Source organism: Palaemon carinicauda, chromosome 23, assembly GCF_036898095.1.
Source record: "Palaemon carinicauda isolate YSFRI2023 chromosome 23, ASM3689809v2, whole genome shotgun sequence".
Taxonomy (NCBI): Eukaryota; Metazoa; Arthropoda; class Malacostraca; order Decapoda; family Palaemonidae; genus Palaemon; species Palaemon carinicauda.
Window position 1 is genome coordinate 86,814,545 of NC_090747.1, and position 17,500 is coordinate 86,832,044.

The 17,500-nt window shown below is 33.6% G+C and overlaps 1 protein-coding gene across 1 annotated transcript in view; it reads right to left on the reverse strand.

The window, feature by feature from the left end:
- LOC137616980 (roundabout homolog 2-like) overlaps positions 1–17,500 on the reverse strand; it is a 792,816-nt gene that overhangs the window by 125,292 nt on the left and 650,024 nt on the right. Inside the window, 2 exon segments of the mRNA XM_068346846.1 lie at positions 16,001–16,308; positions 17,132–17,356. Of these exon segments, the coding sequence (XP_068202947.1) occupies positions 16,001–16,308; positions 17,132–17,356 (533 nt within the window).

Consider the following 17,500-nt stretch of genomic DNA (forward strand, 5'->3'; position numbering starts at 1 on the left):
CCTTGATATTTCCGCGGTTATAAATGATACTAAAATCTCAGGAAAATGAGTCAGAAGAAGAATGAGAGAGAGAGAGAGAGAGAGAGAGAGAGAGAGAGAGAGAATCAGTGGCGTGAAAAGATGCGTCCTCTATCGTTCTCGAAATGGTTATATTCATCTCAAATTATCTTTTTTTTTTTTTTTACAAAATTTATCTGTTCGAAACTTCTTTCCTTGATATTTCCGCGGGTTATAAATGATAATAAAATCTTCGGAAAACGAGAGAGAGAGAGAGAGAGAGAGAGAGAGAGAGAGAGAGAGAGAGGTAGCATCATACTTTCCTCAAATAAGCAAAAGAGAACTGCCAGAACCGAAAAAATCAGTAGAGAAAAAGTAGAAAGGAGCAGCGGAAGACGTAGAAGGCTGAAGTGTTGGTCTGACTCTTCCTCTTCTTTTCTTGAGTGATTCATAATTTCCATTCACCTAACGAGAGTTTGATTGCCCGTCTTCAACAGTTCCCTCGCCAGCCCAAATAGGAATATAACTTTTCCAACTTTTTATGCACATGTCCATTATGGCGACCTTTCTGGGGAGTAAATGGGGGAGAGGGAGAGTAGGGGGAAAGATGGGAAAATTCTATAAAAAGATTATTTTTTTTTCGGGACTTCTCCCAAGAATTTGGTCGGTTCTAATGCTTCCATCTTTTTTCTTGGTCATTTCTAATCAAGAGTCATTTGTCGTTTTTACATTACCCAACATTATTGAGTAATAATTGTGTAAACACAAAAAGCTTTAAATAATTGTATGTGTATGAATGTAATCAATTTCAATCCTTATTTCTTAAAATTTTGCAGTTCAATATTTGGTTATCACATAAGACTTGAATGAAAAAAATCAATTAATTGGTCTAACAGTGGAGAGAATATAATTATATTTAGTATTTATTGAAATAATTAAAAACCTCTGTCAAACATATACTGTCTTTATACTGTCTTTCCATATCCGTCAATACTTATTCGAATAATCTAACTGCCGAGTATAATCTGTCTCTATTAATTTAAATCACACAGCTTCAAATTAGCCAATTCACTTAGTTTTACAAAGCAGAAATTAAATCTTCCAACTTGCGTTCTTCCATGATTTTATCAGCTACAATGTGAAATACCAAATGTTCAAAGGATATTCTGAAATAATACAAAAGCTACTGGAACATCAAGAGATAATCGGATATGTAAAGGAGATTTGACATCAATACTGCTGATCAAAGGGGCTGTATATATTTAATCTGAATATTTAACAATTGACTTTTTAGGATTTTCAGTTTATCTTCATTTGTAAAGATTCCATTCGTTGTGAATCTTCAATCACAATTCTGCTCTCTTTAGCTAACTCAGACTTTTAACTAAGTGTTTTCATGCTCAAGTTATCTTTTTTTTTCAAATGATAAAAGACCTGATTGTTTTCCAATCGATCGGTGGATTGGTATTCACAAAAATCCTTAAAATACCCGGTAGTCTTAATTTCACTCCTCTTTTCAGGAAAACTAATTTCTAACTCATGGGAATACGGATTTTCTTTCAAATGTCGGTGACTGGAGTATTTTCCCTTTAACCCTCATGGGGTTATTTGTAAAAGCCTTTCTGTTCACAAATGTTGTCCAATTTACCTACTCTTCAAAGAATGATTTTGATAATGATTCAACCCACTTTAATAGTCATTACATCATTTTACTTTCATTTCAATGTTCACTGCTACATGATCACTGTTCATGAGAAATGAGGAAGCTGTCCTTAAGATCAGTTTTACATTAAACCTATCAACTCCTTCCTTGTCTTTGTCATTTCTCTCTCAATTTAGCAGATCACTCCTTTTTCAAGCACACATTTCCTTTGACGTTGTTAAGGTTAGCAGTCACCTAACGAGGGTCTGTTTTTTCTTCCTCAACGACTGGGCTCTGGAATTTCCTCTTTTTCCTTTAGACCTGACAAAAGAATTCTATGAAAGACATCCGCTAATTATCTCCTTTGGGAATAGATCCCACTTTCTCTCTCTATCTTCTCATTTGCTTTCTTTAAATGTATCTGATAATGTAATGAAGATAACCAATCCGTCGGTAAACTTAGATAGAACATAACACCTTGATAAGAAAAATCAGAGGCTGACAATAACGATCACTCAAACAAATATGGAGACGATTAGTGCAATATATAGGACGCTAATTAATGAATGGCTGTCAATCTTACAAGCTTTTTAAATACTTCATTCATGCCTACTTGTTTCAGTGAAATGTTTATCAATATCTATTTACTTTTCTAATTGGATTACTGGGCCCCTTTATTTATTTACTAGTGTAAACGACCCGTCATTTTTAGATAGATATGCTCACACGCGCATAACATTCTCACCAGAGTATGACTTATTACCTCTCTCCTCCGAGCCGAGGGACGGGGAGAGACCGATTAGTTATACGTCTGAGCGTGACTGGAATTGTATATATATACATATATATATATATATATATATACATATATATATATATATATATATATCCAGACACATGCTCATTATTATATAGGGGAGATTTATCTATTTTCTCTTCGATCAGAATAACATTTTATAGTGCTGTTAGACGCACTCTTCGACCCTCACCTAGTTTCCACAACATATTCTACCTATATTTTCTTATAGTCATTATTCCTGCATCTGAGGAAACGCATATAAAATAAAAGCAAAGAGGCTTTAAACAATTCCCCCATCCAGTGACACATGCAAAAGGGAAGCAAAGATCATCCTCTCGCTTATCATTTCCACCACGAAGAGTGGCAGATTTTTTTTTAGATTCTCACAACAGATGGGGAACACTAACTTCTTCTGGACAGAGAGAGAGAGAGAGAGAGAGAGAGAGAGAGAGAGAGAGGAAATTACCACTAACTCCACACCTTCGTCTTGTCGCTTTTTCGTCATCTTGGCGCCCCAACTTCCAGGATCCTGCAGCTTATATAACTTTCGACCTCGACGCTCAGCTTTTATATTTTTATCCTCAAAGTCATTCTTATCCTTTTTTAATACTCTTTACCTGACAATATCCAACAGCAATACCTTTTTTGTTTCTTTATTCTTTATAAGGAAAGTTGCCTGGATTTTCAATCTCGTTTCATGAATTCATAATTGCAATTACAAGATGAAAAGACACATGGTTCTAAAACAGCAACTTAAAAAAAATGAAACGGAATTTTTATGGTTTACATTTCCGGAAGAATGGGAGTTTAGTGAATAAGAAAAAATTGTGTTAGAAATAATTGCAAAATATTACATTCACTGTCACACCTACAAATTTTAGAGCTATAAATCAAATAAATATGTATGAAATACGTTGTCTATTTACATACTACCGAGGTGATATACATAATGACAGAGACGAAGAGGAAAATATGTGGGGAAAGGGTCAAAAGCTGATGGAGAGAAAACAAACAAAACTGAACAGTTACACAGGATATTTGGGCACAGATGTTTAGATATACAGAAACAGATAAATAAATGTCTAAGCTGTAATCCACGATACAGCTAAACTACCTATAAACTAGAAACAAACAGGTAGTCTCAAAATTAGACTGTGCTAAGCGAGTTATTAAAGGTATATGGACGCACTCTACTATTACTATTCATGATGCAGTAAATTAATAAAACAACTGACTCAGGTTTGCAGATCCTCAAAGAAATTGCCAAGAGGATTTGGTCTTGAGCGAGGAAAATTCTACATGATGTCAAAGTTAAACAAGTTGGAAAACTGGGGGAAAGAGATCAAAGCGGATGAATGAAAAAAATAACACCGCAACGGGGGAGGGGGGTGGGGTGAGGTGTGCTGTAAATAAACGTTGGTAGCGTTTACAGTGGGCCAACCTAGCCTCACAGTATACGATACAACAGCCGGCTTGTGACAGAGCGAATAACGAATAAATTAAGAACAAGATGATGAAGTGAGCTCCAAGGAATTATGAGAAATTACACAAATTAACAAACAAATGAAGAGAGAGAGAGAGAGAGAGAGAGAGAGAGAGAGAGAGAGAGTCACTGTAAAGATTATAAGATTAATGCCATTCCTTATTTTTGAAAACTTTCCCAAGAGAGAGAGAGAGAGAGAGAGAGAGAGAGAGAGAGAGAGAGACTGTAAATATTATATGATTAATGCTACTATTTCTTATTTTTTGAAAAATTTCCCAATAGAGAGAGAGAGAGAGAGAGAGAGAGAGAGAGAGAGAGACTGTAAAGGTTATATGGATTAATGCTGCTTTTTCATATTTTTTGAAAACTTTATCAATGGAGAGAGAGAGAGAGAGAGAGAGAGAGAGAGAGAGACTGTAAAGGTTATATGAATTAATGCTGCTTTTTCTATTTTTTGAAAACTTTCTCAATGGAGAGAGAGAGAGAGAGAGAGAGAGAGAGAGAGAGAGAATAAATGCAGGCATATTTCCAAAGAGTCTCGCACTGTAAATACAAGAGGTCAAGGCAGCGTAAAGAGATATAAGTGAATTATTAAAAGTCAAAGATGAGCAAATATTTGATTCAAGTTTCCAGTTTGGTAACATTAATTAAAAGTGCCTTTGGGAGACTCTGGCATCTTTACTTTTTCTTTCTTTTAGAATGTTAATGAAAACTCGGATGACGATGATGTGCGTTTCTTTTCCTTAATTAATAATAATAATAATAATAACAATAATAATAATAATAATAATAATAATAATAATAATAATTTTCAAAGATGATAAAATAGATTTCACACATTGGAATGTCAATTACGACGTAACATCTTGAAACACGTTTGGTCGCTTGGGCAATATATATGTGTGTGTATATATATATATATATATATACATACATTATATATATGTATACATATATAAATATATATATATATATATATATATATACATATATGTAAATATATATATATACATACATACATACATATATATATATATATATATATATGGTTTTATCTAACAGGAATTGACTTAAAAAGACAACCACATTCATACTTTAACTGTCGAATCATGGATGAGCCCCCTGAGCATAAATCTTCCACAACTTTAGACACTTCACATCTATCTTTTTCATACTCGCACGGTTATTGGATACCAAGAACCCTCCATTCCAGTACCTCTTACAAGCTGTTTATCCAGTACTCTCTAACTTTTCCAGTATTTTCCCTTCTAAGACTTTCTTATCATATAATATTTTCATCAACATGTCTTTTTAATTCTTTCCATATCACCACATCTCCTCAAAACACTGATCCATCTTTTTTATTTACACTGATATTCTAACAAGTCTTCGTCTATTTATCTGTACGTACCTTACCATTCCATTTCTCCAACAAAAATAATATATATATAAAAAAAATATTTTTAACAACTCCAAGTTTTCTCATTTCATTCGAATTCCTTATATACTTCATTTACATAAAAGGCGAATTGGCTTTAAAATTGCTTTATACATTCACGATTTAATTTACACAGCCTCTCCAAGCCTCTTCCTATTCTTTCCAACACTCGTATAATCTTCTTCACTATTTTATCCAAACTTCTGCATCCCTATATCTGTACATGATAATTTTTCTCTTCTTACATGCAGCTACATCACAAATAACCTATTTGCTTTCCCACTAACACTCCCATTTCCTAATCCTCATCTTAATGTTCTTACTCCCTCTTCCTACTCTCCTATAACTATAAAAACTCCCTGCTGGCCCAATTGCACCATCATGGAATTTCATAAACTCCTCACCTATTCCTTCCATAAGTTTATACTTAACCCTAACCCCTTTTCATTAAATCTCTCCCCTTATGTCATTTCACATGCCGTCTTGTCAAAATCACTGGTCTTCATTACCATTAAGGCCACTTTTATCATCCCTCTCTCTCCAACTTAGATTTCTAATTATCTTAACTTTCACTTTAACCTCGCTGTTAAATCCACCAGTCTGTTGTCTTATCCTGTTTTTACTAATACATCAAATCCAACCCTTTGACCAGGGACAGCAATCTACTTCCCCCCTCACCCTTTCCTCTCTGGTCAGTAATTATGAATTTTTGGGAAGTAATGTTTTCCATCAATCCAACACAAGCTATCAAAACTACCCTTTTATATTCTTCAAATCCAGTTAACTACGGATTAAGAATGCCATAGATAAAATATTTTCCCATAATCTTTAAGAATTCCTGGAGAATATGCACTTATCATTATAGATTTTCCCTACCATATGTCGATAAAATCACTAACCTAAAGCTACAGCATTACTTACTTTCTCGCTTTACAGCTTCTAGTTACTTCAGATGTAATCATTCTTTCTCTACTTCCAATTTCAGCACTTTGCCTGATCTCATTAAATACTTAAACACCCAGCTTTCCCTCCTAGAACTAATAAACCATCATACAGTTTTTCGCTTTTGTCCCACATTCAGGACTCAAGGAATTCTATTTTCTTTCTTTACCCAATATCGGTAAATGGCATGGGTCCGAAAACCACATGGCCTGGCCATTTTCAGACTTTCACACAGAACAGAACGGCAAGAATGCTATATCTTCTTTCCCAGCAACCCACAAAAGTGAAGAGTTGCTGCCACTATATGTAAATTTCTACAATAAGCCATTTTCACTAACATGGAGTGGCCCACAAAGAACAACTCGAGTCGCTGCCACCTTCATCCTTGAACTGCTAAATCATGGATGAACACTCGGTGCCGTAAAACTTCGACAAAGTTAGCCTTCATACGTCTACATAGAAGGCTTACTAGCAGCTCTTAGAGACCCTTTCATGCACCAAGACCTCCATCCCTATCTTACATGCACTATTGCACTTCCTAGGTATCTGGGCCCTTCTTTTCCAGATGTCTCTCAACACCATTTATCCAACCATTTCCAGACATTCCTCTCCTCTTACATCTTGGATAATCGGTATTATACAATCCTTTCACTAGTCTATTATAATGAATTTTCCCCCATGGCCAAGCTAACCTTTATAATAATTACCCAGATCTATCCTTTAACTTATGCTAATTCTTTTACCACTTCCTAGCCCTACAATTTCTAATCTTATCAATTCTTCACACGACACATGCTGTACGCTTCGTCTAAACATCGTCAATTTTTTTTTTTTAAAGCATCTAACATTCCTATTTCACATAAAGAAAAGTTGTTTCAATAATCCCTTCTAACATGTTACCTTGACTTCCATGAGCAACTCTAGTCTCTCATCAACCTTTTGTACATATTCTGTTACCTTCCTTACTTCTCCCGTCCTGTGCCTTATCCTTTTCCGCATCTTCCCATCTCTTATTACCATACTCTTGTCTCCATTTATTTTCTACTTCCTCCTTTAACAAACACTTTGAATCTATTTTAACAACTTCTGCAGTTTTTCTTCATTGTTCGCAATCAGTAAAAACGCAAATTTTTAATTGCTTCCGACAGCCTACAATATATACGATAGATGCTCAATATCTTACGTATTACTCTATCAATTCTATCATAAATTTCTCACTAGATCAATTTATGCCGCATATAACATTCTCTTACCTTACAAACTTCTCATAGAACTGTTTCATTACGAACATCTGATCACCTCTTCCTTACTTAAACCCACGTTGTTCTCTACCTATCTGTCACCTGTTTTAGTTCATCATTCAAAGGCCTACCATGCACTTCTACTCTTAAAGTAAGCCTTATCACCTTTACCCTTATATAGCCTATACAATGCACAAATTTTGCATCTCACCTATTCCTTTGGGACCTTTCCCTTAATCAAACATGCATAAAAAACTCTGGTCAGCCACCTAATCCAACTATCAACACTTACTCCAGTATTTCATTATAATTCCATCTATTACTAGTATCTCTCTTATCTTTAACCTCTTAACTACTCTTACATCCTCAACAGTCACTTTCACAAGCATCCTCAGCCTTCCATTAAACCTTACAAATAATGCAATATTCACCCCTGTCTCTCTACTGACCACACTCACCAATTCTAAAATATAATAATTCCACAGACCCATACCTGCATTCACGTCCGGCAGCATCTCTCCATTTGCGTCTTTTATTCCAAGATCCATTTGCTTATTAACCTTTCTCCCCGTATTTACTTCCCTATAGTTGTTTCCTCAATAGAGAATGCATCTACATAGACACAAAGCAAGCTCAAGCATAGAGGTAGAAGCATGAATAAAACTAGATTATGTAAATCAATAAAACTATGTTGAGGTTATCCGGCGTTGTTAATAAATCATTGATAAATCCCTATACTTTGATAATTTTGTTATTCGAAACTAATAACTAAAACTGTGAAGTCTAAATAAGCATATTTAAACACGAATAAAACACTGAAGTACACCTCAAATGTAAACAACGCTAGACATTTCACTAAAAGCGATTATATGACTATAGAAAAAGAACAAATCCCAGACAAGCAATAATGTAAATAAAACCTCTGAGAGAGAGAGAGAGAGAGAGAGAGAGAGAGAGAGAGAGAGAGAGAGAGAGAGAGAGAGAGAGAGAGAGAGAAACTGGTTCTGAACCACTAGATAAACATGGTATGGAATGGAAAAATAACACAGAAGGGAGACCCATTTAATCCAACCCCTCGACTGGGGGACAGCAATCTACTCCCCCCTCCCCCACCCCGTCCCCTCCCTCATTCCTTCCCCTCCCTCCTCCTCATCGCCCAGAAAGACGAAGAAAGCAACAATGGTAAATGAAGTGACCTGGAAGGATCTTTAGTCCTCGAGGGAGAGAGACCAAGAGACACATTACTGCAGAGTCCTGTTGAAGGACCTATTAACCTGGGGGGGGGGGGGTTGAGGAGATAGGATAGGGAAGAGTGAGGGGGGGGGAGAGAAGGGAGTAGGTCGGTGGTTATAGACAGTTTGTTGGAGAAAGAAAAGAATAGAAAAAAAGAGGAAAAAATGTTTTTCTATTGTTAGATCACAATGCAAGGCAAGGGAGTTGAGATGGTTCGCTAGCGTCTCCGCTGATGATTCCTCATTTAAGAGAACTTTCATTAAAATCATTGATTTCCAAAGCGTGGAGCCCAAAGTTAGAGTTTTTTATAATCGAAAAGTAAGGTGAATGTATTAGCCTAACAGTGGAAATTAACATGTAATCAATGAAATTAACATTATAAGTTAATGATAGCGAGTAATTCATAAAAAAACTATGAAAGTTAAATATCTAATTTTTGAAATAAGTATAGTATACGCTAACTATGCTTCACTCTAATTGCCATGATTGAAAATTGAATATGTTAAAATATATTAATGTGGAAATGTAAAAACTAAATTACAAATGAATTTAAACAATATTTTACAGTTAAATGAAAAATTAGAAAAAAACTCGAAATACAGACTGTCATGACAAAAGATGATAAAGTAATGCCATATATTATGATAGAAAGACCATAAACAGTGAAGGACAAGCCCGAGGCCTTTGTCCTGCATTGTACTAAAAACGGCTGATGATGATGATTATGGTAATAACAGAGGTACCGTGTAAAGAAAGACTGTTTCTAGTATAAACATGATAAACGAAATATAGATAAACCTAAAATATGGCTAAACAAACATGAGGCAACCTCGAACAAACCTGAATTTTCTTGCTCAATCCATCAAAATGATTGCAAAATTTCGCTGTATATTTTTTGGCAATATACTTCGCCTTTTCTGCATAACATAGTCTTGTTCCAATGAAATTCACAAAAAATATTACAAGCGCAATATTATTCACCGTAAAATTTCCAATGTTCGCTACACCCAGGGCTGTTAAGCAAAAGGCTTTTTTTTCACCCTTAGTTTCGTTATTTTCTTTTTAGCCATAAATAAAAATGTTGCTCTGTACCTTAAAAAAAGCACTAACAGAAAATCTAAATTGAGTTTGCTTGATCATTATTAGCAACTCAGCTATATATATATATATATATATATATATATATTATATATATATATATATATATATATATATATATATATATATATATATATATATGTATATGTATATGTATCTATATATATATATATATATATATATATATATATATATATATATATTTATATATATATATGGATATATATATATATATATATATATATATATACATATATATATATATATATATATATATATTATCATTATCATTATTGCTATCATCAATGCCGTTACAATCCCATTTGTTTATAATGAGATCCTCACCAGCATGATAATAATAATAATGATAATAATAATAATAATAATGTCAACATTGCTTTCATTACTGTTGCTGCTATTTAGTTTCTAGGTTCATCTTAACTAACTGACATAATTGTTTTAATTGTAATTAATATTTTGTTGAGGCTGCTTGTAAAATTGCCCTTTATTACCTTTCCTCACTGGGCTATTTTCTCTGTTGGAGCCCTTGGCCTTATAGCATCTTGCTTTTCCAACTAGGGTTGTAGCTTAGCAAGTAATAATAATAATAATAATAATAATAATAATAATAATAATAATAATAATTAATTGTGAATTAAGCTTATGGGAAATTAATCATTTCTACTTTTGGCACAAATCTCCAATCTTTAATCCTAATAGAAAATTGTCACCTTAATCCCTGACGTCATCATGTTGTCAAAGGATTATAGATAAAGAAAAAAGTCTTCCCTGATATATTTACTTGGATCATAAAATAATGAATTAATAAACCCGCTTAAACGAATCAATAAACGCAAATGCATATTTCTTTCAAATATTTGCCTTCGTATTTTCAATGCTATTTTATTATCCAAGTTCTCTAAGATAAAAGTATGAAATTTCTACAATTTCTCTGACTTTCAAGCAAATCTGTGTTCTCTGTTATAGGCACAGAATAGAAAATTCTGAACTAATAACCACAAATACAAGAAAAACATGTATTTCGTACATAACAAATTTCACTTCAGTAAGAATATTTTTTTTTTTTTTAACAAATTTGTAAGGAATTCCAATTTTAAAGTAAATCACCTTCCCATTCAAAAGACAGAAGAATGGAAATACGTATATATATACATCGGCGAATTTATGTTGATGCATTATCTGCCTTCCATTTAAGAGGTATATTCCCTGATCACAGGATGCAGTAGTTAATACAAAACTTAGTTGACAAAGACTATACTCAAATATGAAATTGGAACCTGTTTTATTGTGATTGCTGGTGGACAGAAAACTTCAATCACTAACTCCGGCATCCAATTCATCGATTATATTTACCAACATTTCGCCTTCTTTCTCTATCGGCAAATCGAGGACTCGAGTTTGCAATCTCTCTCTCTCTCTCTCTCTCTCTCTCTCTCTCTCTCTCTCTCTCTCTCTCTCTCTCTCTCATTAGAGGATGTACGTCGACACAGCTTAGATTTTTCTGTTTCTAATTCTTGGGCTGAAATTGATTTCCATACCCCACTGAGACGAAAGGATATTAACCACATTTTGAGAAAAATTCAAAAGATAATAGGCTTAACCATATGACAAAAGCTGGCGCATGAATAGGCCTATATAAATAATGAAACATGGCATTTGTGCGGCATAAAATATCAATACTATTATTAACAATAACAGCACTGGCAAACATTACGTTGGTAAATTAAATTAAATAGCCTTAAAATATAATCCTTTACTGCATGACGTATATTGTAATGTCATCTACTAGAAGATAGCTGACGTTAAAGGACCTGCCCAAAAGATAAATCTTTAATAAAGAAAAAAACCCTAATGCTATCTTTATAATTATCTTTATAATTTTTAATTCAGAATTAAAGTTTCTTATTTTACTTAATTGACAAAACAAATACAAATCAGATGGCAATAATCTAAATACTAAACTGTAATTTTTCACCTTTCTAGTATACACCTTGCATATATATACATACATACATACATACACAAACACACACACATATGTATATATATATATACACACACACACATATATATATATATATATATATATATATATATATATATATATATATATATATATATATATATATATATAACCTTTCAGTGCCACAAATTTTTGCATTAAATTTCTTAAGTCCAAATTTTTCCACTAAAATCAGCATTTCTTTTCATTAATCTATTTCTACATTTCCTTCAAAATACGTACATTTATCAACATACAGTCGCGCCCCCAACGAAGGTGAATAGTGACAGGATTGTTCAGTTTCCTTGTTTTCCATCAATTATTATTGATTTCCATCTAGAAATATTGTCTGCCTTTAAAATTCCATGTCGGAAGCCCTCAAGATTCATATTTCATCAGTCACAAATATCCTCTTTGCGATCGGGTCGACGTAACAAAAGAAAAAAACAATCTAACACGAAATAGATATAAAAATAACTACCAATACAATAGCAAACATACATGACAATTTAAAAAGTCAAAACAAAGGGATACGTAGTAAACGAAAGCCATCGAAAAATACTTGGCAACAATGCAATCTACAGAGAGTCCACTCGGGGGGAAAAAAAGCGGAAACAGAAAATGAAAAGGAAAAGAACCGACGGGAAACAGAATTTTCACTTTTAAAAAAGTGCCGAGGAACAAATAGAAATAAATTTCTTAGCCGAGAAATAACTCGAATAAATTCCCTCACCTCTCAGAACAACCTTTCATAACACCCCCTCCCCTCACGCCTAGTCCTTCGTTGGTATATATATATATATATATATATATATATATATATATATATATATATATATATATATATATATATATATATATATATATATATGTATATAACCTTTCAGTGTCCCAAATTTTTGCATTAAATTTCTTAAGTCGTAATTTTTCCCATTAAAATCAGCATTTCTTTTCATTAATCTATTTCTACATTTCCTTCAAAATACGTACATTTATCATTATACAGTCGCACCCCCTCTCGGAACAACCTTTCATAAGTCCCCCCCCCCCAACCCGCCCCCCCCCACCTAGTCCTTCGTTGGTATGTTCCACCCACATGCGAAAAAAAAAAAAAAAAAAAAAAAAAGGCGAAGAAAAATGGCAGCATCATCGAGAGCGAAGGCGTCGGCAGACATGCGAAATACCTTGGTCTACACGAGATGCTGTGTTTCCATTTTGGTTCGTGTGTCTCCCCTCACCTACTGTACATGCATCAAGCTCTGAATCATTTATGTGACTTCCCGCACACAGAACGTGGAAGTCTGGTAAATCAGTTCGGAAACCCTTCAAAGCATTTATGATTGTCTGCGAGCGAATCTGCGCTGTGCAATGTTTGGTATTCAGGAAGCAAAGTCTTTGTCACAAGTTGCCAACAATCACATACACTAGTTCAAACATCCTTTAATAACAAATTACGTTTGGACCAGCATCTCTTCTCTTGGTATTTGAAAGGAATACCCTTCAAGGTTGAAAGTTAACGTGAGTAAAAAGTTATTTACTGTAGATAGATGAATATTGCTCCTATTAAATCTACTAAAAGTGGTTAAATGATCATGCACGCCTGCTTATATTTACGAATTTGCACAATTTCTGATGTACTGGAAGTTATCATAATTTCATATTGCAAAATATCATCTAATTTATGTTAGTTACACTAAATTAAAACGTAATCATTTAAAGGTCTACATGCACATGGTTTTCAATCAATCTAAAAAAAAAAAAAAAAAAAAAAAAAAAAAAAAAAAAACCAACCTCGGGACTCTTCAAAATTTTTTATTAAAATCTGTTTTTGATAATCGCCAGAAAACATTTCCGAGACTGATTTACTTCTCCAAAATCCCCTCCTACACAATCTTCCCAAATATGTCTTAAAATTTTCTTTCAAGAAGCATCCTAACACAAATGCACAGAGGTAATTGAAAAAATTAATAAATCTGTGTATAGTTCAGTTGCTAGGCAAAATTAAAAGACAGCTCAAAATTAGATCACTTATTGACGTCAAAGCTTGGTCAAGAAAGAGGCAAATCTTACTAAAACTACGTAAACGTTCCTGAGGCTTCACATACTTCACTTACACGCATGGATAGGTGAGGTAGTGTAAATAAAACAAGAGAAAATATAGATGAAACAAGGGTTTCCGTTAATGGAGACAACAGTGAATCTAAGTTTGCTTTTCTAACTTTCTCAACTTAATAAAAAATATGCCCCCCCCACACACACATATATACATATATATATATATATATATATATATATATATATATATATATATATATATATATATGTGTGTGCGTATATATATATATATATATATATATATATATATATATATATATATATATATATATATATATATATATACATATATATCATCATCATCATCATCATCTCCTACGCCTATTGACGCAAAGGACCTCGGTTAGATTTCACCAGTCATCTCTATAACTGACTAAATCCATAGGGGATTCATTGGCTAGATATATCAAAGGATAGTCAGTTCCTTGTTTTATTTATTTATTTATTTATATATATATATATATATATATATATATATATATATATATATATATATATATATATATATATATATATCAGATTTAGCTCCAACTTCTCACAGTAAATGCCAAATAATGTAACTCCAATTTAGAAAAAAAAATACCAGTTCCTATGTTTAGAGTTATTCCATACATTAAAAAGAAAATTTTCCAGCCAGAGCGTTCATCTTTACTGTTAGACGCGTATCAAATAAACGATGAAAACAAGCGAGTCGATATTGCTTTTACCATATTTTTGTTTGCAAGAGCTGAAAGATGTACGCCGGCCAGTTTCCACTCCAAAAATTCTCGCTTTTACACAAAAAAAGAACAGGAAAACATACAGGTGAAACGTTTCCCTAGGTGGCTTCCGTTTCCCCAAATCTCTTTACAAAATCCTATAGAGATTTTCCGATGTCTTCCTCGACCTGGCAAACGAAATTAAATTTGTACGTCCTACACTTTCAAGAGAAAAATGGTAAAATTTATAGTCTCACAACCACAAGGACGGGTTATAGATGTATTTCTTGGGGGAAACAAAGGATGTTACCCAATAATTATTCAAATCGATAATTCACAAATGTGTATGAAGCGTTCAGCAAAATTTGGTTAATGAAATGAATATTTACATTATATAAGAAAAAAATGGATAGCGATTAACGATTATGGTGGTTATAAACGTTTGAATATCAGAGTTGTCTTTTATTTCTTGTGAAATTGCACTTCTCGAGGGACGAAGTATCCATAAAATCCACCAAAAGATGGCGCTGCTTGACCCGAAACGACAGTAATTATAATACGAGACGTGAGATGGCGCAGTATCTCTATTTATGAGTGTACAAACCGCTCGCAAAAGATAATATATCACATCTAGGATTTTTATGTCTGGCGTCTATCAAATCATAAAAACAGGGGAAAGGATAAACAAAAAGAAAGACGGAGATCCTCAGAGCAAGGATTAGAAGGGTGACATATTTATCACTGCTTTAGAAGGATAACGAGGAAATGCTCTGCAAAGAAAATTAACGAACTAGAAACTTTGCACATAAATTTATCATATTCTTGGAAAGCGTTCCTATTACGACCTACAAATAAAGAAAAAATATGTTTTAAAAGAGGCAAATTAATTATTGAAAGTTTCTTTTGCGTTACAAAATAATAATTTCAGATTAGAAACAATATTATTATAAAACGAAAATAAAGGCCCACCACTCAGTATGTTACGTTACAGAAATAATACATATTTACCAATGCACAAAATTTTAAGTTAAAATACAACACCACGCAAAGTGTAGCCTGGGTAATAATAATATATATATATATATATATATATATATATATATATATATATATATATATATATATATATATATATATATATATATATATATAATCTAAACAAAAAATGTATTCTCTATTTTAAATTTCTTAGTGTAGACTGGGTAACAATTAAATAAATATACAAATAAATCAAAACAAAATAATGTATTCTCAACTCTAGTTTTCATAGTACTAATTCAAACACCCATACCTGCCACAGGAGTTTAGCCGACGATGCTCCTGAGAAGACAGCCTCTTGGAGTATCACTTTGGCTTCCCTGACACTGGCCTCCTCCTCTCCAGCCTTCTCCCAGCCCATGCTCCCGCTGACTTCGGCTATTCCAGAGGGTTCGGACACGCCATGGGAGTTGTGGGCGCGTACCGTAACCCCGTATCTGACGGCTCGGTCAATGGGCGAGAGGGTGTACGTGGAGCGTGGTATGTGGGCGGTGGCTACTTTCCAAGAGCCTTCCATGCTGCTGTAGTACTCGACGCTGTAGCCCGTCACAGGGGAAGCTCCTGCAGGGGATGGTGGGTGATGAGCGGTGGGAAAAGGAATTTTTATGGATTATAAATATGCAAAAGTAAAAATTAAATAATTCAAATGACACACTAGAGGGAAAAACAATTTGTAAAAGGTTGGAGTCATTTAAAAAGTGTCAGAAGAACTCTCTATAGGATTTAATAGGATGAAAACTCAATAGGCAATTCTTTACGATGATGAAAATTAAATAGGATACAACGGAAGACTGTAAAAAAAAAAAAAATGTCTATGGATATTACACTGAAAATAATGAATCTATACAAATCAACCCAAAAAAATCATATTTTCCCTTTCCCTTTTCTATATCTACTTTAAAATAATCACTTGAGGTTAAAAAAAAGAAAAAAAAGAAGAAAAGGAAAAAAAGAATAAGGCCTCTATTAAGTTAATCTTGGAAAAGCAAAGTTTTATTGGAAGAATAAGAAAATGCTATTAAAAATACTATGAAAATGCTATAGTGGAGAATCCCATCAGTGATACTTGAGCCTCTCGAAATTGCCATATAGGCTACTGTACATGGCAAAAGATCTCTCTCAAAAGTGGAGCCAAATCTACGTTTCAAAGCCTTACAAACTACAAGATATTTCCATCAACAGTTTCCTTGACATACTATTTAGACAAAAGATGGATATAGATAATGTGACTAATTAATAAATTGATAAGCATTGAAAGCATATCTACTTGAAATAAGAATTTATCAAGTTTATTGCAATCCTGCTTTTCCAACTAGGGTTGTAGCTTGGCTAATAATAATAATAATAATAATAATAATAATAATAATAATAATAAATTATTAACCTTGTCTAGAAGGGATATCCCACTGAAGGGTAGCAGCAGAGACATTGGCTGAAGATACAGTAGGAGTGTCAGGGGGACCAGGGGCTGTATCGGGGTCGGGAGCCCTCTGGAATACCACTTCGAGGTTGGAAGGAGGGGTCACAACCAACATGGCTCTGGCTTCTGTCACTCCTCGAGGAGAGGAGGCCACGCAAACGTATTCCCCGCCGTCTTCTTCGACTAATTCTGCAGAGAAAGGGGACATAATTGTTAATTTCATTTGGTCTTTATCTCGCGCTTTCTCTCTCACGCACAAACTGACAAGGAAATTCTTCTAGGCTCTGGTAGCGATGTCGAACTATGTCTCTGTTATTTATAGTAGGGCTTATT